The sequence below is a fragment of the Paralichthys olivaceus genome, chromosome 19, assembly GCF_024713975.1.
Source record: "Paralichthys olivaceus isolate ysfri-2021 chromosome 19, ASM2471397v2, whole genome shotgun sequence".
Taxonomy (NCBI): Eukaryota; Metazoa; Chordata; class Actinopteri; order Pleuronectiformes; family Paralichthyidae; genus Paralichthys; species Paralichthys olivaceus.
The window spans coordinates 4694579-4721681 of NC_091111.1; the positions used below are offsets into that span (position 1 = coordinate 4694579).

The following is a 27103-nucleotide window of genomic DNA, read 5'->3' on the forward strand; positions in this document are numbered from 1 at the left end:
CTTCCCAGAATCCACCGCGGCGTTGCGCACAGAGCTGTCTAGCGGACCCTCTCCCCCCGCGGAGAGTCTCTGGCAGGGAGCCGCCGCTGCCCGGACCGAGCAGAGACTGTAAGAAGCGAGCGAGCGACCGGCGGCGGAGGAAGGCAACGACAAGGGGAGCCGAGGCTGTGTCCCGTATTTGGAACAAGCGAGTCCAGACTGCAGCTTTTCCTCCTGACGCGACACCAGCGCCCGTGTAACCTTCAGGGAAAGGACCCGGCTGGTTGTTTGACGGCTAACTTAGCGGGGCTGCGGGGACTCCCGAGCGAGCCGTCGTCTGGAACTGTGAAGAAACTAAAGAGACATTTCTGGACGAACACCGGGATTTAAACAACATATCTGCCAGCGCTGAGTTGAGAGAACAAGCGGATAAATTTTTTTTTTTCCTCCCCTTTTCCACTTGGATGAAAAAAAAATCCCAAACACCATCCGAACGGGTTGGATTCAGTTCAGCTTTGTTAGCACGGTGCGGTATCACATGTCAGCTCCTGGAAAAAAGGGGGCGACGATGGCATTTATGAGCGGAGAAAAGTAGCGTTAACGTTAGCTCGCTGGCTAGCTACCCGTGCTAACCTAGCAGGCTGCTAACTAAGCCTGTGTCGCCCTTCCATTCCTGGAGCAGAGGAGGGGCGCTGGGGCTTTGTAGCATTGCAGACCTGCCTTTGCAAAAAAAAAAAAAAATTGGGGTTTGCTGCAGGAATGGAGACCCCCAGAAATCTGCCACAACAACTGAGGGGGATCTGCTGAAACCAAACCCGCTCGATTGTTTCTCCACAAGGAGAAGGACCGGAAAGTTCAGGCTGAACGCTGGGATTTGATCAGAATTAGCCGCCCCGGGGCAGCCGGGGTCTCTGGATCACTTCTTTTCTTATGTACTCTGTGGGGTTAGGTCTAAAGAAATGGGGAAGAGCTGCATGTCTTATACGCCTCCTAGATGCTGGATCTCGGGAGGGAGATCATGAATAGGTCGGTGTTACCTCGGAATTAGCCCCGGCTTGCCCTCTACTCAAAACACTACTATTTTCAAGACGTATTCAAGGTGAGAAAACTTCTCTTAACGGGCCCCTCTGCGCTGACTCACAGGCCCGGGAGGTGTTTGTTAACCCCCTGACTCTCCCAGCTTCTCCACCATCATTACTTCAAACCCCAACAAGCCGGAATAATGTCGGGAGAGGTGCGTTTGAAGAAGCTGGAGAAGCTGATCCTGGACGGGCCAGCTCAGTCCAATGGCCAGTGTCTGAGTGTGGAGACGCTGCTGGACATCCTGGTGTGCCTCTACGATGAGTGCAACAACTCCCCACTCAGGAGAGAGAAAAACATCCTGGAGTTTCTGGACTGGGGTAAGCTCATTTCTTTCTTTTATTAATCCCTGTTGTTTGGCCTGTGCATCCAAGCCTCTCTGTCTTTTTGGTAAGATGATAGGCTCATAGTGTTGTGTGGTGCAGTGGCCCTCCCTTCCCCATCACATTCCTTTTATAGTAGTAGTGGAGCTGTGCTGGCCTGCTCTCTTCTCACTCCAAACCCTCCCTGAAACTATGAACAGGGCCACTTTTATCCCCCTGCAAGTAAATGTTTAATATGGACATATCACATGTCAGCATGCAGCACTTACAGCAGAACACAAGAGAAGTCATGTCGTGTTCTCCGTCTGAAATTAGGTGCAACCAAGTTGACAAGGAGAAAACAAGTATGGAGGACATTAAGTGTGGTGAGGAGGATGTAAAGCAGACACTTTTTAAAAACTGTTGATATGAATCCAGGAAAGATCTCATAAAGATGACCCATGCTGCAGGCCACCATTTGTTCCAATGAAAATACACCCTCACAGAAAGTAGATGCCTTTCTGTCATTGTATCAACCCTCTTCAGTTCTCTTTGGTTTTCATGACTACTTTTTACATTCACTTGTTTTCCCTTTTCATGGGTGTGTAGGTGAAAGCTTGTTGATAACCTACCTAGCTGTCAGTATCTGACATTGCTGTTGTAAATAAACAAACAACGTGGTTGTCTTTTGTTGCTGTCTGATGCATTAGAGATTAGTGGTAACAATGTTACTCAGTGTTTGATTTGTTAATAATTAGGAGCAGAGTTTGGATTAGTTTTCTAACTTTCCCACTTCTCTGGTTAAAGCAAGAATCGAAAAAACAACAAAAGAATCAGGAGGACCACACACACACACACAGCTCAATCATCTGTGCAAAAGGAGTGTGTGTGCGTGTCTGTGTGTGTGTGTGTGTGTGACACCGGGGGTTTGGTTTGTGCATGAACCAGGAATGTGAACAACTCACCTTTTTTATCTGGCGCAGAGGCCCAGCTCACTGCCAGAGCATGCCTTGCTGGCCCACTCGTGCTTTAAAACCCTGAAAGAAGGCTCACTTTTGAGGCAAGGCAGGAGCCAAACCATAGTCCTGGGGCAAGTTAAATCAATAATAAAACAGCCAATAAGAAAATATATTATGGAAAGAAAATTAGGTTTCGGATATTTACTTCTTTTTTCGTAATTTAATAGCTGAAATGGTTTAAACTAAAATGTTAAAGAGGCTGCAGTTTGGATGATTTTAGGATGGCTGTGTCAAATACGGGTAGGATGACAGTTAAGTCAGTCAAATGGTGGTATATTCTGACTGGTGGCTGCAATCCCCACCAGCCACCATCTGGACAACCAATTCTGTGCTAAAAATGGAGCTATCCTGGCTGGTAATGTACTGGAAGTGGCTGGATTTGTGTGGGGATAAAGTGATAGCTTTCCTCTACGTCCAAGGTCTTATCCAACCATGTTTGCTCATTACACATGTATTGTTTCCTTCAGAGCCCCACATTTTTACCAGAGTTCCTGGCTCAAGGCCTATGCGCTGCAGAAAACCTGCCCATGCAGCTGTCCGTGAAACAATGCCAGTGTGCCCTGGCCTTTAAGGAGAGGTGTCCTGGGCTTGGGTGCCAAGTGGTGACTTCATTCTGACATTTTTCCTGTGTTGACACTTGAAACTCCCCGACTGAGCTCGACCAGACACAACACACAAAGTGCAGATGTGTCATAGCTGTCGTTGAGTAGAGGTCCCATGTTGTTGCTTTGTTTTATTCCAGTCCAGAGAGGTTTGCATGATAATCCTTTAACCTCTACAATTGATATAAATATGTTTTGATATCGCAGAGTTTGTTGCAATAAAGCAAAGTTATGCGAACTAAGTTGGTTGATAATCTTCATCAGGCAGTTCTGATATGCGCTTCTTGCAGACATACACTGAACTCTAGATAATCTCCTGGAATTATCCAGAGGCAACACTATTACATTGGCGAATATGAGATATAATTTTCTTAAAAACAGATTTTTAAAATTTCATTTGGGCTAAGTGGGGTGAATTGAAGAGGGACCGATTATGTGAGTCACATTGGGATGCCAGGCCACAGACATGTGTTTTGGGAAAAGGTATTTATGTTTTTCATCAGGAGTCAGACACAAACACTGAGCCATAGACTGCTGGACGTGGTAGCCGTCCACACTGACGAGTAGATTTCCTTCTTTTGGGAGGGGATGAAATTGCTTGCTTTAGCATGATTTCCACATTGTGATAATGCACATCCACATAATGTTAGACCACACCTTTTGTGGTGTAACCATCTACAAAAATATTGTATAATAGAGGCCAAGTCTTATCTTGCCCTCTAAAGTTTTTGGAGTGTCACCACTCCCATATTTTCTTTTTCCTGGCAGAGCCGCCAGCCAGAGGGTCTAAGAGAAAAGCACACCTGTTACAGATGCAACACCTTCTGCAGTAGTTGGACAATTACAAGCTAAATATTAGCTGAAGAAGTCATATAAAAGCAGCTTCCATGGTTAGATTGCTTTGGACTTTTGCTCCATGTCACACCCCCTCTTTCCTGTCTGCCCGTTTGGACCAGACTCAAATAAAAGCACAAATAATATGCAATAATCTAAAAATTGCATTCTGTAAACACAGTTTAAAGGGGCACTGTTATGTTCATTTCCAGCTCTGCTCATTTTTTCTTATTGAACATCTGGAAACTTGCTGAGTGGCAGCTCACCCAGTGCTTATGAGCACCAGCTCATCCCTTCACCAGTGTGAAGGTTCAGAAAGAAAACTTCATCAGTAAGTAACAGAGCATAACTGATTGGAAATGACAACTTCTCAAATCCATCCGTACTAGTTTGATCCCAAATCTGATCCAGAATATGAGAGTGCACAACTCAAACATCTGCAGCAACAAAGATTATAGCAGGACATTTCTATTTGGTAAATATTACTCCTGTTATCTGCTTATTTTACATTGGGTTCAGTCTTGAATTCGCAATCCCCATACAGTTTCTTTAATTTATTCCCTTGCAAGTAGCTGTATGTGTAGAAAACCTCTTCTCTCAGGAAATACAAAAGGAATGCACTAAATGTAAATAATGCAAGTAGATTGGTATGGGCTGCGTTTGGTGTGAATGGCCATACAAAGAAATATGACCAATGGGCTTCTGCTTGATGCTCAAGTAAAGAAAAATCTTATCTTATGCATTACAGGGATTACCTTTACATACTTGTAGCTCATTATTTTAAACTTTGCCCTTGTTTAATATGGACATTGTACATTATGTATAATGACAGAAAATTGGAAAAAGTATAATAACTCCTTATTAATCCTACTTGCAGAAAAATAGCTCAAGATGGGCCTCAGGCAACCAAAGGACCTCTCTGCAGCTGCGGTATACTTTGAGTGAATGATACATCATCATATCTTAGTCACAAGGTCTGTGTACCTTTTTTAATCCTGTAGCCCGGACGTAACATAGCTGCAGCAGCCTTCCTTTTTCTTTCTGAGCATGTTTATGAGCCAGAGAGGAAGACAAACATTTGCAGTGGGTTTTGCTTCTCCTCTTGTTTGGTGACCTCATTTAAGCTGAAATGGAGACCCTTATATGACCTGCAGCCACAGGCGAAATGAACATGGGAAAGTACACTGTATTCTGACTCCTCACATATGCTGAACAAGTTGGGTCTACTGATTTCACCAGCTCAGATCTGCGCTTGTATCCAATTTCTAACAAGCTGGCTTGTGACATTTACCGTAAGCCAGCCAACATATGACAACATCTTACTTGTTTCTCATTTAATCAGGTGTTATCAATGAAATTTCGGTTTCCTCCATTTTCTGTGGAGATAAGTCTTTTTTTTTTCCGGTTTCCTAAGTTTCCCCTACATTTCCTTTGTTTTTTTGTCCTAATCTCCCTCCCTGTTTTGGGAAATGGATTGCAGGGCAGCTGAATGAAAACGCTCAGCCATGCCAGCCCACAGTTGGCAAACATGGGGGAGGCAGCCTGACCTCGTCTCAATCCAGATTCAGTGTTAGCCCGCAGTGGCCAGCTGTTCAGCTGCAGCTGATGTGTGCTCCACCCTGCAAGGCTTTCATTGGCAGCATGCCTCACACACTACTCACAGTGGAGAGACACACTCTTATTATTGTGGTTTTGCCTAACTAGGCTATCTCACAGACTGCAGTCCCTCCCTGTTCTTCCCGTTGAACAGACCAGAAAAGCTGCCATTATGCTTGTAAGAATTTGAGTTGTAATGCTTCCAGAGAAGAGTTTTTGTGTTACATGGATTTAAATTCTACTCAGAGGCCAATACCCAACCCTCAAACCTATTCAAACCTTTGGCCTCGACTCGTCCACTTTCAAACTGCAGTGATAAACATGTGCTTGAACCAGTTTAAGCTAACGGAGTGTTAGATGCTTTGCCCATTGTGTCGTAGCAGTAAGAAACACCAGTGATGCTGCACAGATGAGGCAGGAAATGTACTAGTGCATTTATTTTAGGCAGCTTGGGGTGGATGATAAAGACAGAGTAGACAGTTGATTGTGACTCAGTGTATTTATGGTGTCATGGCCATGGTGACGCTATTAGATTATAATAAATCCTTGAAGAAGATTTCAGAGTTATTGAAATAGTTGCTAATCATAGAACTGTGATGTTTTGATAAATGCCACAGTGATCACTGGTTGTCTTTATCAGTAACCTGTATCTTAATATCATGTATTAATATTGGATGTTAAAAACCGGTATGGCCAGGAGTCTCTCTGGACATCCTTGTTACCCCTCTGGTTGTTCTGCCATTTCCTGGCTGGCTTATCCGGTGCTTGTGGCAGGCACAGAGAGCAGGAAGGAACTACAAGGACTCAGTGAGCTAGTCTGGACCCAACGGGTACATGATGTCATACGAGGAAGTGGGACAGCTGTATCACATTGTGTCATTGTGTACTCTGTGGCTCACTCGTTTCCAACATTTGCTGTTGTTGAGAAGGCGCAAGGTCACCAATCGTGTTTATTTCCCTTAATTTCCCTCATCACACCAGCAAAAATAAAGCACAACTCACATCACACACACATAGCTTTTTCTATTGTCCTGAGTAGACTCACAAACAATTGGACATAGCAGAGGGGCCCATGCAGATCCTCTCCTTGTGCCTGCTGTTCCACACCAATTTATTATCCCAAATGAAGCAGTCCAGCTGAGACTTCCATTTTGTTATGCTTTGTTTGCCTTCCACATTTCATTTACCTTCAGCCTAAATTAACCCTGCAGCGCACAAAAAAACCTGCCAGATGATAAATATGAAGATAAATCATGCTGCATTTACATTTCGATTACCCAATTCATTACTCCATCTTAACAGGATTAGTGGGATTATTGCATGTAGCCATAAGAAATATGTTTGGAATATAATACAGTTTGAGCATGATTTTACAAAACTCACTATATGAATAGTGGACTTCATCTTTCAAGAGGAAGTTTAGTGATGTACCTCCTTAAGGTTGTGGCACAAGTGAGAGGTAATATGCAGTCCAGTACATCTTGCATTTTATTGCTCTCATCTCCTAATGCAAATTAAATCAATATTGTCTTTCAGGTCACCCCCTTTTTACTGGAGCTTCCCAATCAGCCTCCAAAACAGTTTAGGTAACCATATTACATCATCAGGGTTATCTTCTCACACTTTGGTAAACACCTTACATAGCCACAACAGACATTGTAGAACAGTTACCACAGGCTGAGCAGTATGGCTGAGGATGAATACACTGACCTTGGTGGAGTTCTCATTTAAAATATCTAACTGCTGTTCAATACCAACAGTTAACTCTGTTGGTCTGATGAAATTAGATCCCTCCATTGGGTTTTCCCTAATTGAAAAGAAACCAGTGATTATTTTTTCCAATATGTATAAATTAAGTTCTTGTGAGATGAATAGTGAGGTGTGTTTACTTGATGGCAGGACCAGTACTGCGAGTACCATCAGTGTGTTTTTAGTAGTTAGAGTCCATGCTGAGGATATACCTGGACCTTTGCCAGCGAAACATGTGAAATTGTGCATGGCATTTGCAGCACCTGGATATTCACAGGTGGCCTTTAAAACCACTGAGTCAATGTGTCTGGAAGCTTTTGCAGGCAAAGAGATGCCTGCTGCTAATTGTGATGTGTCATCAGAAAGTGACGGGAAGGTTTGGCATCCTTTCTCCGTCTCCCAGGGGGCACGCTGCTCATTAGCTAGCCCTTCAGTACCCTCGGGATCTGACTGCAAATGGCCTCTCCTCCCCCCTCCTCCCCTTTCTCTCTTTTCTTTACCTTTCCTCCTTGTCATCCTACCATTTCTCTCCTGCCCTCCTTCCTTTCTTTCTCTTTCTCATTTTCCCCTGCAGTGTCTGTTAACAGGGTTTTGCTGACCTCTCTGCTTAGCTGTCTGTCACTTCAAACAGTTGGCTATTCTTAGCTCATTATAATTTCTCTCTTCCCACTGCAGTTTTTTAAAATAAGTCAACCTCTGTTGGTTGGTACTATTTTAGCACATGCCAGTTTCTTGCATAAGCACAAGTTATGTCATTATTTCTGGCTTGTCAGAAGTCCGCTTGACTTACATGGATACAGACGGAAGTGTACAAAATCTAATATTAACAACCAATGCTCTTACTGAAGTAATCACTGCAGATATTAGGCTCTGAGCAGTGGCAGCCAAGATGACTTTGATTTCTGGGAAATTACAAGAGGGTTTAGTTCTGCTACAAGTTTGTAAGAATGTTTTTCTATATATGCTGTAGGAAAAATGTTGGTCTGCTCGCCTTGTAATACTCTTCAGCTCAGAAGAGCAATTGGTAAATCCTCCTTTTCGTCAGTCTCAAACACACAAACGGCACATACAGAGCAACATTGTGTTCTCACAAGGTTTTTTTTTCACGTTGTCAAAGGGTTTTCTTCCCCTCCTCCCCCACCCGGTCAGCTGAAACAGTCCCACAGCCAGCTGGCAAAGGCGCTTCCTTGCATAGTTTTGTCTCTTCCCATACTCACTGGACTGGGGAGTTTGTGTTAGTAAATCCAAACTTGTCCGACTGAGCAAAAATGTCAGCAGAAGCCAATACAAAACACCACCAGCAGAAAATGCATAGCACAAACATTCCTCCCTTTCTTCATTCATAAAACCGTTTGGAATCCATTACCATAGCAGATCCAAGGAATATTCCTGAAAGTTTGTCTTGTTGTACTTTGTGTTTGTTGTAGCAAAACGCCTTTTAATGATGAAACAATAACTGCTCAAAGCTAGGGTTGATAATCCTGGAAAAGCTAGCGAGAGCAGGCTTTACTGGGAAAAAAATGCAATCGGAACATCCCACCTTCTCCCATCGGCCCTCTCGTCAAAGCTACACTATGTGAACATGCGCTGCCTGAAAACTAGAGGCCAGGTTTTCCGTAACTAGCCCGCTAACTTCTTTTGTGGTTTGTGAAGACTCCGGACATGCATAGTGAGAGCATGGCCGCAGTGGCGCAGGCAGGCAGTCAATTTGTGGCAGAGAGATACGCCAACAAATAATTTACCTGGGTGCAAATTAAGATCTGACTAAGACTTTATTTATTGATGGTTATCAGGACATGTTTCAGAAACAAATGACCAACCCCACCTTCAATATCATACTAAAACTGCTTATGCCTATTTTAATTGTACTGCATGTTCCATGTACAACACATATTCACTGATAGTGTATTTCATGTTGTGTGTATTGTGATGCACATGATTGGGAAAGAAGCTTAATAAAATGTACATCTTAAAAGTTTAACCACAGTTAAATCTGGGGATCAGCAAAAGATGTTTTGGGCAGTAGCCACTGACACAATTTGGCTTCCATACAGTTTCTACTAGATGCTACTCAAACTATGTCTATACAGCTTTACATGATTTATGGAGCATTTGTAAATGAATAGATTTCCTTTGCTATACTAATCCTTCTGAGAGGAGAGTTAGACGTATTGATAAAAATGGAGGCCAATAACTTTAAATTCAAAACACAATGCAAATTCAGCCCATTGTGTCCCATGTAAATCCATCAGCAAGGGAGCGTGCCTTCTGGCCGACCCTCCACTGTCTTCAACCCCAGGATAAAACCCATTAGCTGCTCTTAAACCCAGAGCCCCCAGGAGCCCCGCCAGGGCACAAGTTCATAAATAACATGGAAGAAAACTGCAGCATGTGATCCTTTTTGGCCCTTTGCTTTCTCCTCCAGTTTCAATTCTTCCTCCCTTCACTCTTTTTCAATCACAGGATGTTTCTCACAGTGACACAGAGAAACAGCCGTACAGTTTGCCATGGCTGTGGTAGTATGGGGACATGCCAAAGAATGATTTTCACCTCTGCTTGTGTCTACTGACGACTTGTGCTCCCTGGATATGTTAGCAGGGGGATTCTATTTATTTTCGTAATTGAAAAGGTTTTTGTACTTTTTCATTGTCATCTGGTTTCTGTTACTACTTTTCACATTTTCTCTGTTGGTCACATAGTTTTGTCGTGTCTAAATGTTACTTCTCATTAGCTGTAGCATGGCAACAGTTAGCATTCATTTTAGATGCTCTTCCAAATGATGTAGTCAGCCATGTTTGGTGCTTCTGGCATGTTTTATTAATCAGGATGTTGTTCTGTTCTCACTGTGACAGCTCTGCCTCTGCATTTAAGCCTAGACTCTCTTTCACTGTTCTTTCACTGTAGATATATACTGTGAAACCATATCATGATGCATTATCACCTTTATTACACCATTTTCTGTGGCTTTTTAAATGTGGAAAATTTTTAATCTGGCATAAATTTGTTGTCATGCACTTTTTTTGCAACTAATCTTGCAGCAGAAATGTTTAACCAGAGTCCATGGTTTAAGTGCAGGAGTCTGAAAAGGGTAGGCAGAACTCCAAGCCTCTGGTTGTGAGTGCTTCATGTCCCATTGCATGTGCTATAGACAGCGCATCCCCTGGCTGCTTGGAGCACAAGGCTCAGCTGTGTGTGTGTGTGTGTGTGTGTGTGTGTGTGTGTGTGTGTGTGTGTGTGTGTGTGTGTGTGTGTGTGTGTGTGTGTGTGTGTGTGTGTGTGTGTGTGTGTGTGTGTGTGTGTGTGTGTGTGTGTGTGTGTGTGTGTGTGTGTGTGTGTGTGTGTGTAAAAAGCGCTGACTCAGGCCCCAGCCCCTCATAGCCGGGCTGCCTGTGGAATTTGGAGCCGAGGTGCAACGTTCGGGAGAGTAGCAGCTGTTTAGATGAGGCCAGGTCGATCTCTTTGTCCACCAGTGCCACCCGCTCCATTCATTCTCCCTGTCTGCCTGTCAGCCTCTGCGATCTCTTTTGCTCTCATTGTTTAGGTCAGTGTTGCTCTGACAATATAGTGTTTCCCCCCTTCACCCAGTTTTCACTTCTTTCATACATTGTAATGTCGCACACCTCTTTTTGATTATCTGGCCCTCTTTTCTCAGTATTACCTCATTTCCCTCTACTCTTTCTCTTTCCCTCTTTGACTTCCGCTGTTTCCTCTCTCTGCTCCTGTCCTCTCCCTCCCCTTCCTGTCTCTCCTCTGCCCCCTCCCCTGCTGTATGCAAACTGCTGGACCCCAGCTTTGCCTAGTGACAGAGAATGCAGGGTTGGTGTGTGTCTGTGTAGGGCATGTAGCTGTAGTATTATGTATTGTGTACATACTTGTCTCTTTTTGGGTATGTTTGCATGTGTTAGCGTGTGCAAAAGGGGACACATGTGCAGAGTTGATCTGACAGCACAGAGCTGAGCAGCATCCCTAATACAGCTCTGCTGCTGCTTCTCCACTCACACATACAGACTTTGATCTTCTATCCAATGCTGTCATACAAGGGCATGATGTGCCAAGTCTAGTTGGTATTTGCTCTTTGAATTGGTTTAGGCTAAATAAGGGCTGCACACTCCAGTGGGTAAATTAGCGTGCTAGCATGACTTTCAGAACTGTGCTGCAGCAGCCTACAAGTTACACAAGCAGGAGCTTTGAATCCCACATACACCTTTTTATAAGAATCTGGCTGCAGTGCATCACAAACTATGGTTTTAAATCTTTTGAGGAATCCAGTTTCAGTTTCTGTCTTGAAGTCATTTAAAATTTACTACTACATGGATGTATTGGTAGAGATCACTTTCAAATCCAGAGTGAGGCTGTTGTGGTGGTGTATACCTAGGCTAATGCCCTGTCTGGCCATGTGAAAGCAGTGTTTCCCATTAATTATCTAAACTGTGGCGACCAGCCATATTCTTATTTGTGCTGCCGCAGTTTCCTAATGAACCAAATTTTTACACTTCACATACTAACATAAGAGGTCTCTAACTTGGGGTTTTCCTCGATTGCTGCAATATATAGCTCTGTGCTGGCTCACAGTATTGTACGTTTTTTTATCCTCCATGCAAGACAGTCAGACCTCACAGTTTTAGCTACAGTCTCTTTCGCGCAAGAATTTCACTTGGAATCTGTTGCATGTGAGCGTGACACGTTTAAATTTCTCCTTAGCAAGGCAGTTCCCTTGAAGGCTACTCAATAAGAGAATGTCCTTGTTTCTCTGTGCAAAACTGGTCCAAAGAACATAATAATTGATTTTTAAGCAAGTTCAACTTAATTAAAAAAGCACGGACACTCAGACAGCCTTGTCTGGACACATATGCTTTCAAAGTTGTATTTTGTGGCATTTCTGCTCAGTCCTCTTAATTAGATAATGAGAGAGGAGATGTGAGAAATTAGGCAAAGAGCGTGTGAGAGATAAAGATTGGGATGAATTGAAATTGTTGAAATGAATTAGAGGATGCTGCAAAGTCGGCTTGGATGTGCCGAAGAAGAACTAAGTTAAAGTCATTTTGTCTAGATACTCTTTGTTCCCCTGCCATAGTGTTGCGTACATTTGCTGATAGTGATGGAGCACTGACCTTGGCTCGTGGTGTGGTTGCACATTTGACGGTGACCTGATCTATTCTTAGGCTTAGCTATACACTGTACCTACACTGCAGTGTGCGTGCCTGCCTCTTGTACTCACAATCCTGGACTCCCTGTGTTCACAGTGTAGACGCATGACCCGAATAATGTCAGATTGTCAACAGTTTGTCAGCACCATTCATCCATCTTCCACGTGAATGGCGGTTATTCACGCCAGTAGGTCTTGCATGCAACTGATCTGATTGTCCCTCATGCCTTCCGCTTGAGTCTGAATCACAGTGTTGTCTGGGTTGATTCTCTGTGATTAAATGAAGGCCCTGTGCAGCACCTGGCAATCTGTTTACACATTCACATGCAGGCATGTTTCCTCCTCAGCACTGCTGCATTCAGACAGAGATTTTGTGGTTTTGTGGTATCGGTTTTGAGAGGGGTTTTGTGGGTTGTGGGGAAGTGTGTGAGAGCAAGTTGGTGACTGATTATGTGCACAAGTGAGAGACTTGAGAGCTGGAGACCTGTTTGTGTGTGACTATAAATGGATGTTTTGTAAGTTCCTCTATATTTCGGTGAGTCTCATATGTGGTTTTACTAGCCTGTATCCTCTGCCATCCCTGACTTCTTCGCTGAGGAAATCCTGTGGTTGCTTTAATTGTCATCTCAATTGTCTTCCACTGTTCAACTCCTATATATAGAGAGCTGCCTCACACTGTTTCCTCTCTGTGCTGAAGGTCACGATACAGACACAACAATTTGACGTGGTGCTGATGAGTACATTTCATCTCCCCAAATCCAATCGCTTCCCCCTTTAGGCATTTAAAACAAGACTAATAAGTGCCCTGGATACCTAATTTATTTTTCATCCTTCCTGTTTGTTGATTGCACATATTTTATAGTCATCAATATAGAGTAATTTGTTGTGAGTCAGTTTAGCACCACCTAATTATGTTTAGAAAAAGGAAATGTTACACATTACACATATTGGTATCTACTGTCACTATCTTTATTTACCCTCTGTTAATTATTGACACACATACAGTGCACACACACTCATCCTCCCCTTTTCCTTGCTAGTAACCCTAATGTGGTCATGAACAAAGAGTAAAATTAACTAATTCATTATCAGTAATGCCTATGATTAAATATAATTAGCTCTTAATGCAGTTTTCTGTCCAAAGCACTATTCACTGATATGAGTTAATAATTACTTTACATATGCTCTAGATGCTTGAGCCCTTCCAGCCAGATGCTTAGCCTTAATTGCTTTGCTGGAATCCCATCTGCTTTCAAATTGCCTTATTTGTGCAAATCTGTTTCCTCCAGACTTAGGCCTCCTCAGATAAGGAAATGCTGTAAATGAGGCATTTCCATTTATTATTAGAACAATATTCCCATGGTAGGTAAATGCCTTAGCCAAGGCACTCATTAGCCTGAGTGGGGAACGTCCACTGAAGAAGAAGAAGACAACGTGCAGTTATCAGTGAACTGAGGGTTTTCTCATTTGGTGTTGTTGCAATTCTGAATTTTGTAGTGTACGACATTAAAGTGTGAACTTTATGGTTACTGGTGTTATAAAAAAGTGAAGCTAAAACTGTCCACATGTTTACTAAAGCAGCATTCAATGTATAATGTCTATTAATAATCTACTAATGAGAAAACAATATTGAAAGTGGAACTGCTACTTCTCTGCCCTGCTTACTGCTACTATGCCTAGCATTGTACATGTATGTACAATGCACTTTACAGTGATAATGGTTTAACATTTACCACTTATCATTGGAAGCAGACTTCACACAGCAGACTTATTGTCACTAGCATATTTTACTGTAGCAAGCTAGTTTGCTGATAGTTGCTAGCTCTATGAGGTTGGTTATAGCCTCCAACTCAGGTTGACATGTACTAAAGTGAGGACTTTGTAAAAGGCTCTTTTATATGCACTCAATGGCTAGCACACATGATATGCAAGAAGACTGAGGCTGAAGCTGTAAGCCCCCGGCAAAGGGTCAGTGACTCTCATATGAGTGTCTCTAACCACAGCCCCATGCCTACTGCTGAAACAATTCACAGTTTTATAGGTTGGTCATGCTTGGCTTTAGTTGCTCAGCAAATGACTGGACAATTGCTTTTCCGGAGCTGGGTTCAGCTACCGCTCAGTTTGCGATAAATGCTGATCCTCATCAGTCATTTAATCCTTGATGGCATGGCGAGAAGAGATGGTGAACAGGGGCGGGTAAATGTCGAACAGTGGCGATTAAAAGTGTGAATACAATCCAATGTAAATAGTTAGTCTGGAGCCCTGGATGGAGAAACTCAGGGTTTTTAATTCCTGTTTTGTCATCGATTTTTCTGCGACTCTGAAGTACCTATGTTAGTTTCATTGACACTAGAGTATTGATTTTAGTCAAGGGGGACAAACCAGCATTAGACTTAAGGTTAATCTGATTAATGTGCTCTCACTTTTTGTCAACAGGATCTTCAGGGTCAGTGGCTCTTTTTCTTCACCAGAACTTTACTCCTTGTGTCTTTACCATGTGAACAGTTAGCTTTGAATGGCCCACCTGGAATTAAGCTCTGTTAAAGTGTGTCTCTATAATGTTTTTCAGTTCTTAAAAAAGGAGAGATTGTATGTGTTTGCAGCTTCCCAGATTAAAAGCACTGTACCCAATGTTTTTTCTGTTCAAAGTGCTCAGTCTTCTTGGTGCGGTATGCAATGTCTGACCTTTTCACAAAGGTGCTGGTGTCATCAATGTAGCTCCTCTTCAGTCAACCAGTCAACGATACAAGATGAAACGATACTTCTCACTGAGGTAACAAAGATGAAGGAGACGCTTGTTATGGCTCTGTCTGTTGATCCAGGCTTGTATATGTAAAACATATGTGGTTGGACAACTCAACAACAACACGACCTGCTGCTTTATATGTGTCAGATTGAGTGGCCACAAGCTCATCCATTCAAAGTAGAAGGGCAAGCATCCTCTATGTCAAACATAAAGTTATGGCAAGAAACAGGGGCATCAGTGGTGATATGTTGTCAACATATTCCTGCCATAGAAACACTATGGACACACACCCTAATACTCCTTTACACTTTTTTCCAATGTTCTGGTCCGTCCAACAATATATTTGTTGTGAGAAGTTGTGTCGGCGGTATTACCCACATGAGGAAATCACAGGTGTTAACTCCAAGTGTCTATGGAGACAATACTGTAGCCACCGGTGCTGGGTGCTACTCTATAACATCTCCAACATGTTACTGTGGGAACAGACGAAGTGCAGTCTGCGGTTTATCAGCCTGCTGAGAGAGTCGGTGTCTACGATCACCTAGATGTCTCATGTCCTCGTCAAAACAAGGGCCCGTCTCCCTGTAGCCTCCCACGGCGACTCAATCTGCTTATCAGTGAGGTCATTAGTCTCGTAACAGTTATCTAGGTGTCTACTTGTAACTGCGTGGCCGCTGTTTGTTTTCGCAGCTTACACCATTGGGCCTGAGCTCTCGGATAAGTCCTAAATGGATAAGGTTGAAGTTTTCCCTGCCCAGTTTGCTCTTAAAAAGATTCTTTCATCAGACAACCAGTTAATTGAAGTAATACAAATCTATGGATCTTATGAATGAATGCCATTAGAAATCAGATTTGTTCTGAAAGTTGGTTTGGTGCCTTGTATGACTATTTTCTACTAGCGTTTGTGTGATTAGAGGATTTTTTAAGAAGAAGACTGAATCTGGTTATCTTTTATGTTAGTAATATAAACATGGATTGTTTTATAGCAAAATGGTGAAGAACCATTCTCTGCCCCAATCTGATCTCTCTAGCCCTACCTCTGTGTCCTTACTTTGAAACATAATTCATTTTTGGTAGTGGTCACGTCCAGCTTCCTCCTGCTCTGAGCAGGCAGCATGTCCTAACACGCCCAGCTGTTGCCAGATGCATATTTTCAGGATGTTTTTAGCTACAAGTCCCAGCACTGACACCTTTCTTCCGGAGGTTATAATTAGTAACCAAGCTAGTCCTTTATGTAGTGGGGGGGCCTCGTTGTGGCCTAGAAAGTGTCTGTTGTGCGTGGCTTTAGCGGATAGGGAAGTTTATATATAGCATAGATATTCAGTCCCCTCTATTTATTTTTGGGAGCCGAAAGTGTTTTTTTTCCTTCAGATTTTTGTGTCTGTGAGCTTCATAGCCTGTCCACAGTTCTTTTGTAACAGCAGAGCAAAACAACCTGCATTGGAAAAGTGGACTTTGTTGCACTGTTGTGGTATCAGATCAGTTACGTGTTTATTCTTTTTAGGTTACATAACTTGTCAATGATTTCCTCAGATGGTCAGTTTTCCTACCAACTAGTAATGTCTGGGAGGAGTTGGGAGCAGTAGCATCAGCTGCTAATGCTAGTGTTAATTGATCTTCTCTTTAAGTATTATACACAATAACATGACTTAAGGACTGCAAGTGTGATTGAGCTGTGTCTCAATTCAGGGGCTAAATCCGTTTCTCTGGCAAATTATTAATTTGTCTGTGGCATACAGTATTAAGGACCCTTCAAAATGGCCTGGTCGTTTCCAGTGATGCAATAGGTCTTCAAATGCAACCTCAGAAATGAGACACAGCTGATCTTTTAGGCAGTGTTGTGCATGGGGGATCTACATTTCCTTGATTGTGTGACTGTTGTGTGTAGCTTGAAACAGGTATGCAATTTAAAACTTTAAAGCAGACTTCACTGAGAACCAAAATCATTTTCTAAAATGGCAAACAATCTAAGCTACTAACTAAAGTAAAGTTTATAAAGTACCTCTAGCTACCTGTCTGTTTTGTTTATGGTCCCATCATTCATTCATTCCAGGGTTGTGATTAGTCACACACAATTGGTGTGCACCACAGGGCAATTTTAATTACAAAAACACATAATGACATCTACCCATCAGGTATTAATTAATAAGTGCTCATTTAAGCATCCACTGCGAAAATGTGTGCAACCATGGCCTGTGTTTTCTCCCCCCCATTGTATTCCTGTCGGCCTCAGCGTGAGCAAACCTTGCTGGGCAGGTTTCCAGAAAATGAAAAGGATCTTGGGTTACCTCCATCATGACACATATTGCCACAGGGTGCCCACAAGTGAAGACATCTTCATTTTGTATAGAAACGACATGGATCATCCATGGACTAAATGGACTGGAAGTTTTCTCCAGTGACCTGTCTCTCACAGACATCTCAGTGTTTTTTTATACATCCCTCTTTCCACTCCCAGATTTCTTTTATTTTCTCTCGTCCTACAACTCCTCTCCTTGCTTCTCCCCTTCACTTTCTCACCACCCTCCAGCCTATCTTGTCATCCTCTTCTTTCCCCCCTCATCCTCTGTCCACCTTTTACTCCAGTATAGATTTGTGTACCACCTCTCTCTACATTTTATCTGCCTCTCATCTCCTTTCCTTTAGACTGGAAATTCCCTCTCCATCCATGTTAGTTCCTTTCTTCTTATTGTCCCATTCACTACTTCTCCAAAACCTGCTTCAATGATGCTTTCATCCATTCTAGTGGATCCATTTATAGAATGGGTGGTCCCAATGGGAATCAAACCCTTAAATGGTGCAATGTCAGTGCTGGGCTGGACCAGTCGAGCCGCAGAGGGCCCGTGGCATGGTAACAACCCCCCTCATTTTCCACAAGCTGACGACATCCAGAGAGGGGAAAAAAATCAGTAAGAGGATGAGCCCAGAAAAGGCAGTAGGAAACTTGTGCTATAATATCTGTCAGGATGTTGTGACATGTAGGTGCTGGAACACCACCGGCAGTAAAGTCTTACTTTTGTTTAAGTGATTGGTGACTTTAATTTGACTGATCCCAAAATTTATATGGTGCTGTTAGAACTTGACAAGGTGCCATAGTACAGCCACATTCTTGTTGGTCCACCGTGCCAGCTTGGAACTTTATGCGTTCAGTATTGGAAAATGATGTCTGGGTTACTGAACATTCCCACAGCACATGCCCAGTATTTGTAGCTTTGGCTCTTGTAATGGACCTGTAGTGTTTTTCCTTTCAGGTTGATGTGGGAGCTATGGCCTGTGAAGGGGCTCACAGGCTGCCATAAAGTCATTTGTTCCTTGGGCTGAACAGCAAGTGTTTCTGCTGGCAGTAGAAGCGGAAGATTCATACAGCTGTCAGTGTCTGTTTCTCCGGTGGCCACCTCCAGGCTGCATTCACACTTATACGTTTTAGTTATAAACTGCATCAGTTGCTACATTTATGCCTGGCATTCACACTTCTCCACAGGTTTTTTCGAGCCCTGTGGAAATGATGCTGGCCTTGTTTTAGTTTGAAAACTCCAGGGATGTATTTAAATCAGGATGAATAGATACAGAGACATTAGGAAACAACGATGCAGACACCGACAGTCACTTCCTGATTGGCTCCTATCACATTGTATTCTTCCCTGATTTGTCAAGCTCCTGTCACAATATATTTGCCAATTGGTTTGTTCATCTGCACTGAAGGTATCTATATTAATGCTCTCTACAAAGCAGGGCTGCACAGTTAATGGTGAGTGATTACAGGTAGTGCTCCTAAAGATCCATGTAGCATATACACAAGCTTTATATTAATAACTAGATCATTTTACAAGTAAGTCAGTTGAAAAATAAGATATAATAATTTAACCAAACAATAATGTGTCATTTATTGTGGCTGTCGCTAATGACTGGTATGACAACTTTTATGTTGAGTTTTTAGCTGTATCAGCCAGCTCTGAAAATAATAATGTGATTTTATTTCCTAGAATATCATTATTTGTGATCCATATGTTGTAATAGACAGAATTTAATTGTGAGTTACTTCTTTTTCTTGACATCCCTCCGTCTTATTACCGCCATCGCTCTTTTACTATCAATCCCCAGCAGAGAAATAATGCAGCACCTGGTGCTTTCACCACCAGCACTGAGGAAAACCATCCTGGGTAACAGGGCCTGACAGGCTCCTTCCATATTCAGCCATTATCTCTATATGGTATCAGGCGGCTGTGTTGACTCAGAATTGTGTAAATCAGCTTGTTTGCGATATGGGTTCAACAGGTCAATGTGCGATCTCTGAGAAATCTTTGATGTATAGCGAACTCTCTCTTTACCAACAGCAGAAACTGGTGTTGGGTCTTTCAAAGACAGTTTTTGTCACGTTGGCCTGCCTGGTTGTACACTCACTGCAGCAGTGTTTGAACTGTAGCACAAACTAGATCTGATCTGTTGTTTTGTCAAGCCCTGCCTTACTGCTTTTCTTTGGTGTTTGTGGTTTCTTAATATTTTGGGAACATCCTGTTTGTGTGTTTCATGCTGCGAGGCACAGATTGTTATATTTAAGCCCACTGACAATTTTCTCTTACTGATGTGACAGGACAAAAAAAGAGGGGGAATCCAGACAGAATACATCATTGGGAATTCTGGTGTCACTGGTGTGCAGCAGAGCATTAAATGCAATTTAATGCTCTAAGGCATGTTTACATGCCATGTATGCAATTCCATGTTTGTGAATTTCCTGTGCTTATCAATGATTTAGTGGCACACCCTCACCTCTCTGATACATGCACCATATGTGTTGGGACACTGCCTGTGGGGATTGGACAGCTGTGCATGTGTGATCTTGGAGGGTAACACACACAAAACGTTTTATTGGGGTTGGTCGTGCCTCCCTCAACACAGCTGCTGGGAGAACCTCTGCCTGTGACATAAAGGGGCCTGGTTCTATTTCCGTCTGTAATTTCGGTAATTTACTGGATGTTTTTTAGGCTACTTGCAATTGAATTGCTCAAAGGGCCGTGTTTTTGAAGCGCCTCTGGCAATGAGTCACTTTCCCTTTTAAGGACTATGTTATTAGAATCACACAGCTTTAATTTGTCCTCTGAGGACCCCTGTGTGCTATTTTGTCCACAATAATTTTGTTGCAATTATTTGGCCTTTATTTAACCAGGAGGTACTTTTGTAATAATTTGTTATTGCAAGGAGATCAAAGTCTTGTATTTTTAAAAAGTAGGACATTTTGGATGTCTTAGATTTGTATTTCGAAAGAAAGCAAACCAATGCTTACCTCTGTGTGTGGCAGGTAAGTAATTTAAAGATACTATTATCTGACCCCAGCAGTCTAATGCACTTTATGTCAGGAGTGGTTCTGATGATTTCAGGGGCAGAAGTTGCTGTGGCAGGGAAATCATACAGGAGTTGGAAGGCTCTGTCTGATTTGGTTTCGTGGTTTGTGCTGACACAGTCGCAGTAAAATGTCACATATAAGGCCATTTTGAATCTGAGGGTAATGTAACAGACTGCCTGGCTGGCAGCCGTTCAGGAGAAGCCATGTGACCTCACAGGAAACTGCACACTAGTACATTTTTATCTATATGACTTACATTCACCAAAAGGAAAAGGAACAGATTTAGTGATTTTTAAATACCAGATTCTTAGAGACAGTGACTCGAAGTTTTTTCCCTGTCTATGTATTCACCGGCTATCATAATAAATCAGGGAAAAAAATCAGGCCTCCCTCATGACTGGCCATTTATGACCCTGGCATCGTCATAGGCCAGAGTTATCCAGGCCTATCATTTGCTTCTTTTTTATGATGCAGAGTATTTCCTCTGCAAAGGTTTACACAGTCTAGGAAAACTCCCAGCCAGCTCATGATGTGATAAGTTCGCCCCCTCCAGTGGTCCTACCACGGATGGAGGAAGGGCCCTCCCCGGTTCTCTTCCTCTCCTCTCTACCAGTATCCCTGTTCATGTCAGATCCAGGAAAACCACTCTTCCTCTCTCTCTCTCTCCATCCCTCCATCTCCCTCGTCTTTTTCGCAAGCGGCATTTTTGTGTCGTTACCTCACTGTGGTTGTAAATAATCCCCATTATGGCTTCCAGATGTCCCTCCATCCTACTCTGGATTTGAAGATGAGGTTGGAGCGCAGTGGGGGTGTAAGGGTTGGACACTTACTGTAACTGGCTCAGCTGCTGACTGGGCCTGAGTATGTGATGCTTTTTTTGTCTCCCAATCTTCTCTCTTACTTTCTTAGTCTTTCTCCTGTGAGATGAACTTGGTTGCCTTTTTTCCCCCTGCTCTGTCTCAGTTATGTTTTTGTCTTGAACTTTTTATTCCTATTGTTTTTAAAACACAGTTGTCTTCTGTTCCCCTGAATTTTGTTACTTTTCTCAATATCATAAGTTCATACCACAAGTGCTATGGAGTTGTCCATCCATTCAGCCTGACTCCTAGCTATCCCTACCTTTACAGCCATCAGTGGTCTCAGAATCTGCTGTCCTTTCAATATCACAGCTCCCTGTGTATAGCAACCAGCCAAACAGTATATTCAATGTGTTGTACAAAAAAAAACTAGCATGCACTATCTTGATCACTAAATAAACCAGAGTGCGCTGAGTTCACTGGTAGCCTTAATAAAATATATTAATTATTAATAAGCATAAAAAGCTAGAATTTGCATCATGTCATTTTAACTTAATTAATAGTCTAATCATCCTGAAAAATGCCAATTCTGATATTTTGTTAAAGACAAAGTTGAAAGAGTTCCCAAACCCAGAGGAGGTCGCTATTTTTAGATGATGTTCCATGTTGGTTTTAGAGCTGATACCAGACGGATGACTTCATTCACATGGTGTCAATAAGTCTGGAGCTGAATTGAAGTAAATATTTGGTAAACGTTCAATAAGTTAGACCTAGCTCTCTCTATTTTCCAAACAATGGCCTGCACTGCTGACCACTTGTTTTGTTTATCATTAGTCCCATTCAGATTCACTGTCATCTGTGACACCGAAAAAAAACATTAGCAGTATTTAGATACTTGGAGATTCTTGTAACACATTAGCTCCAAACCACACACAAACAATCCCTCTGCAATGTACATACACTATATAATATACACACAGGCGCAGTGTTGGTAAAGGGTGCTTTTGAACATGTGTTGTGGTTCTTTTCCATGATTGATTCTTCTGCAATTTGCTTCTTAAAAGAACACTGCCACTCAAAATAAAAAAAACAAAACAAGTAACAAGATCAGACTGGTTGTTCAAGGCCTCATCCTACAGCAAGGTTATGCCCAAAAACGAATTAGACAGTGTCTTCACACGATGAAGAGCTGCTCAGAAACCAGACTTAAACATCAGACATTTGTAAGAACTTCTGCAACAGTGTTTGGACAAACTTAACAAATCATCTTTTATGTCCTTTCTTGAAAGAATGATTTTTCAGCTGCTGGATGAGTCAAAATTTAGATTTAAGATTCCCCATTTCCTTTTCTTTCTTTCAGTATGCATTATTTATTGGTTCTAAGCTTTAATTTCAGAAACACCATGAACATTCTGTCACAACTGGAGGTTTTAAACATTTGACTGGTAGTGTATTTATAGAATACACTGATAGGAGACTGATGTTTCAGTCCATCACAGGCTGTCACATTTGTATTGGGGCTAAGTGAATGTATTAGACAGAGTGTATGTATTGTATTGAGGTGACTTTGAGATGTTTTCCTGAAATATTGAGTAAAGTAATGGGTGTGTGATTTTGCATTGAAGAGCAAAGCACATGTAACCCACCCACAGCAATCTCTGAACAGTCAGCACTGTGGCAATGTAGTGCAATGTTTCAAAATGGGCCTTTTGTATTTCCATTGTTAAAAAAATCAAATATAACAAGAGGAGATAGTAACGGCATTAGGTTTGTGAAAATAATTAAGTTCACAAAAGGTATAATAAGTAATAATTAAGTAGTATGATAAAAAAGTTCAACTACACCCAGCATTGAGTCATATATGTACAGACACTATTTGTGTGTGACTATGCACACACACACACAGTCCAACAAATTTCACATGAGCACGCCCTGGAGACATTGCATGGAAGAGGCTGAGGCCTGTTGTGAGCACAGAGCATATCATTTGCGGGTCGGCTGCTAAGTGAACACACTTGCCTGCAGTTTCCCAAGTTTCACACAAACACGGCAGACACTGTTCTTGCTGGTATGGAGCAGGACGGGCCTGATAAGTGCTCAGCATTTTGGGTTAAACCAGTCCGACTATGTGGATTAGCTGGCGTCACTCATGTTTTTCCAGTTTCGCTACATCCTAAAGCCTGCTACTGAACGTTTGTGTGTGTGTGTGTGTCTGTGTGTGTACTTTTACTTATATAATTGTGAGAACCATTTTGAGCGTAGATCTTACGTAGTGAGGGCATTTTTGGAAAGTAAGGGCATTATGGCCCGTCCTTACTTTTTCAAAGGCTCGTTATAGGGTTAAGACTTGATTTTAAGGTTATGCACATGATTTTAGACATGCATTATGTCCTCACTAAGACAGAGGTACAAGAATGTGTGTGTGTTGTGCAAAGGACAATCTGCAAATGTATGTGTGTCTGTTCCTGTCTGTGTTTGCGCTCTCGAAACGTGTTGGTGGATGTCTTTTGCACAAATCACGCACTACATGAATGTGACTAATATGTCATCTTGGCTCACACACCCGACAAATTGCAAAACCATCTGAAAACAAAGCACTCCACTCATGCTGGACAGCCACTTTTTCAAGCATTGCCAGGGGTTCCCACGACACCTTGTCTTAGCAACCGTTTCTATGTTTAGGCCTTCCTGTATATTTTGCTAGTGAGTAAAGATGTATTACAACACTGTCTGGCGTGTTTTCGCTGCGGTAAAATAAAAAAGGATGTAGGATGTTGGTATGAATCCATCTCAGCTACAGGAAAAGTACAGATGCATTAGTCCCTGGGTAAAAGTAGGTGAGCTTACAGGTTCCAGTCACTGTGTTTTATATGTTGACCCTGCATACTTTCATATGGGCCCAGTATTTCCATTACACTTTAACACACACACACCACATAATTGATCTCCATTAAAAAATCGCAGGCCAGAATACCAGGTTAAATGTTGCTGTGGGCTTATAAACCACCTGCTGTTGGACTGATGTTCATTTTTACTCTTCTGAAAAGCTGCTTATATTATCTGTCCGGCTGTGGTATTTCTGCCAAGGCCAGAGAAAGACACAGCCACCAATTATGTGTCAGATGTAGATGTGGGGAACTAGATCTACTAGTGTCTGTGTATGTGCAGAAAGTTGAATATGTCTATGTATGTACGTGTGCTTTGTTGTGGACAGGGCCTGTGGGCTCCTGGCTCAGAGATGAAAGACATTTCTCATGTGGCTTGTTTAGTGGAGCTCCTGAGTCAGCATGCAGCTACTAATCAGTGTTTTCTCCCTCTCAGCTAGCCTGACTCCAGCCCCCACCCCCTACTCCATAGCCTGACGTGTACGATTAAGAACGAAATCAAAAGTGAATTGGATATACTGTATGTATTTTAGCCTTGAGCCCTAGGGGTTAAAGCTGCTCAGCCTTGTCAGAGCAGTTCAGATGAAGAAGATGGGGTGAGGAAGAAAGGCATCTAAGATTACTGAGAGATGGCCTAGTTGTCTTCCCTACAGCACTGGCCTTTGTTGTTGAAGACTGTGAGTATAAACATGGTTGAGTTGGGATGACAACTGAATGGGAAGCACCTGCAGGGTCCAAGGTTTTGCCTCAAAAAAGTAGATTTGTCTACATCAGTTCTGAGCCACTTTTTCCACAGCCTGTTAGAGGCTGGAATGTTGCGCCTTTCTTCCGACTCGCTGTCCTGTCTAAAAGGCACGAACACAGAATGTGGACACACAGAATTGTTTCCAATTTATTTTCTCCATTTATATTTTGGAAAATTCTTATTAAAAGGGTTGTAAGCCTGGAACCAGGAGATTAATCGTGACCATAAAATAATTGATTTGGAGCAAAAAATTAAAAAAAGGCAGAGCAACAAAACTCTATACATATATAACCTCTTCCAGGGCACATGTTAGAAAGGGTAATCAAGATCACTCTCTTGTACATGTGATCTACGATAAACCAACCGATCTTAGTCGGCATGACTTGTTGGGGTTGTGGTAAATACATCCATGGTAACAATAAGCTCTAGCAATCAGAGGAATCTCAGTTACATCTGAGGATTGTGGATAGTGTAGTATTTCATCTCAAATAAAACAAATTTTTCTTAAAATGAAGTTGATATCACATGGACCTGCGGTTTCTACAGTAGCTTATGGTTATGTTTACCCTGGATGGTTACATTGTTCTCTATTTAAAAAAAATTAATGGGATTTTTACTTCCTGAACCACACTGTGAGCTCTACAAGCCAGCAGCAGATGTACTCACAGAGCTGTAACCCCTAACCCTAATCTTCGTTAAAGGGAAAGTCTGCATTGTTGAACAGATACAGATTCTGTCCAAACGATTACACTGGGGCAGCAATGTGCTGGCTTCATTTGGCTATAAACAAGTAATTTCTTTGTCTCGGTTTTAGCTTAGTAACTGTAATGTCTTCAGACAGATAATACCTTTTGTATTGATATTGAAGATGAGGACGTCAATGTTTGTATGCACTGCAGAATTAATGGATCCTGAGATAATAGCATTTATTGATATTGGCGTCATCAATCCAGGATGTCAATATAGGCTACAAAAGGGGTATAGAGTTATTATTACAGTTAGCTTAGCAAGGCTTAGTGATCATATATATGACATTTTTGCAATCAACAATCTTGTAGTTTATCATTTAAGAGACACTCAACACTCAAGACATGTATAAAGCAATTTAACACTTGTAAACATTACAAACTATTATGTTCCTCTATTTTCATTTACCTCAAACCAAAGCATGTGGTGTAGAGGACTATGACATTTCTTAGGAATATGAATTCATTTTACTGGCATGCATTGGATGAAATTCATAGATAAAGTTTTGTCCCTCAGCCTGTAGCTATGTAAAAGTAAACTGAAAATAAATGTCCCTCTGTGCTTAAACATTGAAAAACAGCAATGTTAAATAGATTTAATCTCTTGCATAATATTTTGCTACTCCAGCATATTTCTGTGGCTTTGATTCATGAATTAATATGAATCCAAAGGGATTTAGTTACCAGATGTTATCTTCACCATGGAAAACATGCCATGACTGGCTCAAGATGCTAGCCAAAATAAAACACTTTGGCAGAGATTGAAAAGAATTGGATGTGCTTTGGAAAGCAGAATGGGAAATTACCACAGGCCTCAAGCCAGATGGTTGTAGATTTGACTAGCTACTTATGAGTTTGTCTGCCAGTTGCTCTGGCAGTTAACCTGCAGTCAACCTGTTATGAATGAAAGACATAATTGTCACAGCTAACAATGCCACAGACATGTGGTTTTATGGAGGACAATCTTCCTTGGAAAGGACCTAATTTCACAATTTTTCAGATAACATTTTCCTAGATTGAGATTCGTTTGTGGGTGACATTGCAGTAAATTAAATTGTTGAGAAGGCCTTTAGCCAGCCAACCATCTGGACTGTAGACTTGACTGCTGTTTGGATGTGATTGTTGCTTCTAGCAGTGAATCTTGGGTCTTTCCAGTTCAGAATAGCATGTATCATTCTCTGGTCCAGACTTTGTATTTTTGTTGGAAGTTGTACTGCTCGATGGTTTGCATGAAGAGGGGGAAGCACTCTGAAAAAGTCCAATTCAAAATTGTGTTGCCACATTGTTTGTCATCATTTCTGTAGACTTGTAGGGGTGTTTTCACCAATCGCCTGAAGTTGGCTAACCAGTCCAGTTACATCAAGGTTGATCGACCACTAGACTTCAATGTTTCTTGTCTGTTTCCTCTGTAACTGGTCTGATATGACTAATAATTTTTTCCATGTCAGACTCAGTGAGTGTGATGGCTGAGTTGCCTGTGTGTTTCTGGTGTGTAGTAATGTGGCACACTGCACTGGCCCCTACTTTCCCTGTGCC

The 27103-nt window shown here is 42.1% G+C and overlaps 1 protein-coding gene across 15 annotated transcripts in view; it reads left to right on the plus strand.

The window, feature by feature from the left end:
- The window catches only part of cdc42bpab (CDC42 binding protein kinase alpha (DMPK-like) b), a 73840-nt gene continuing 46737 nt past the window's right edge, over nucleotides 1–27103 (plus strand). For all 15 annotated transcript variants that reach the window (XM_069515188.1, XM_069515194.1, XM_069515190.1 and 12 more), the window contains exon 1: nucleotides 1–1379. In XM_069515188.1, coding sequence (XP_069371289.1) covers nucleotides 1202–1379 — 178 coding nt within the window. In that variant the 5' untranslated portion in view covers nucleotides 1–1201. The remainder of the gene's footprint in view (nucleotides 1380–27103) is intronic.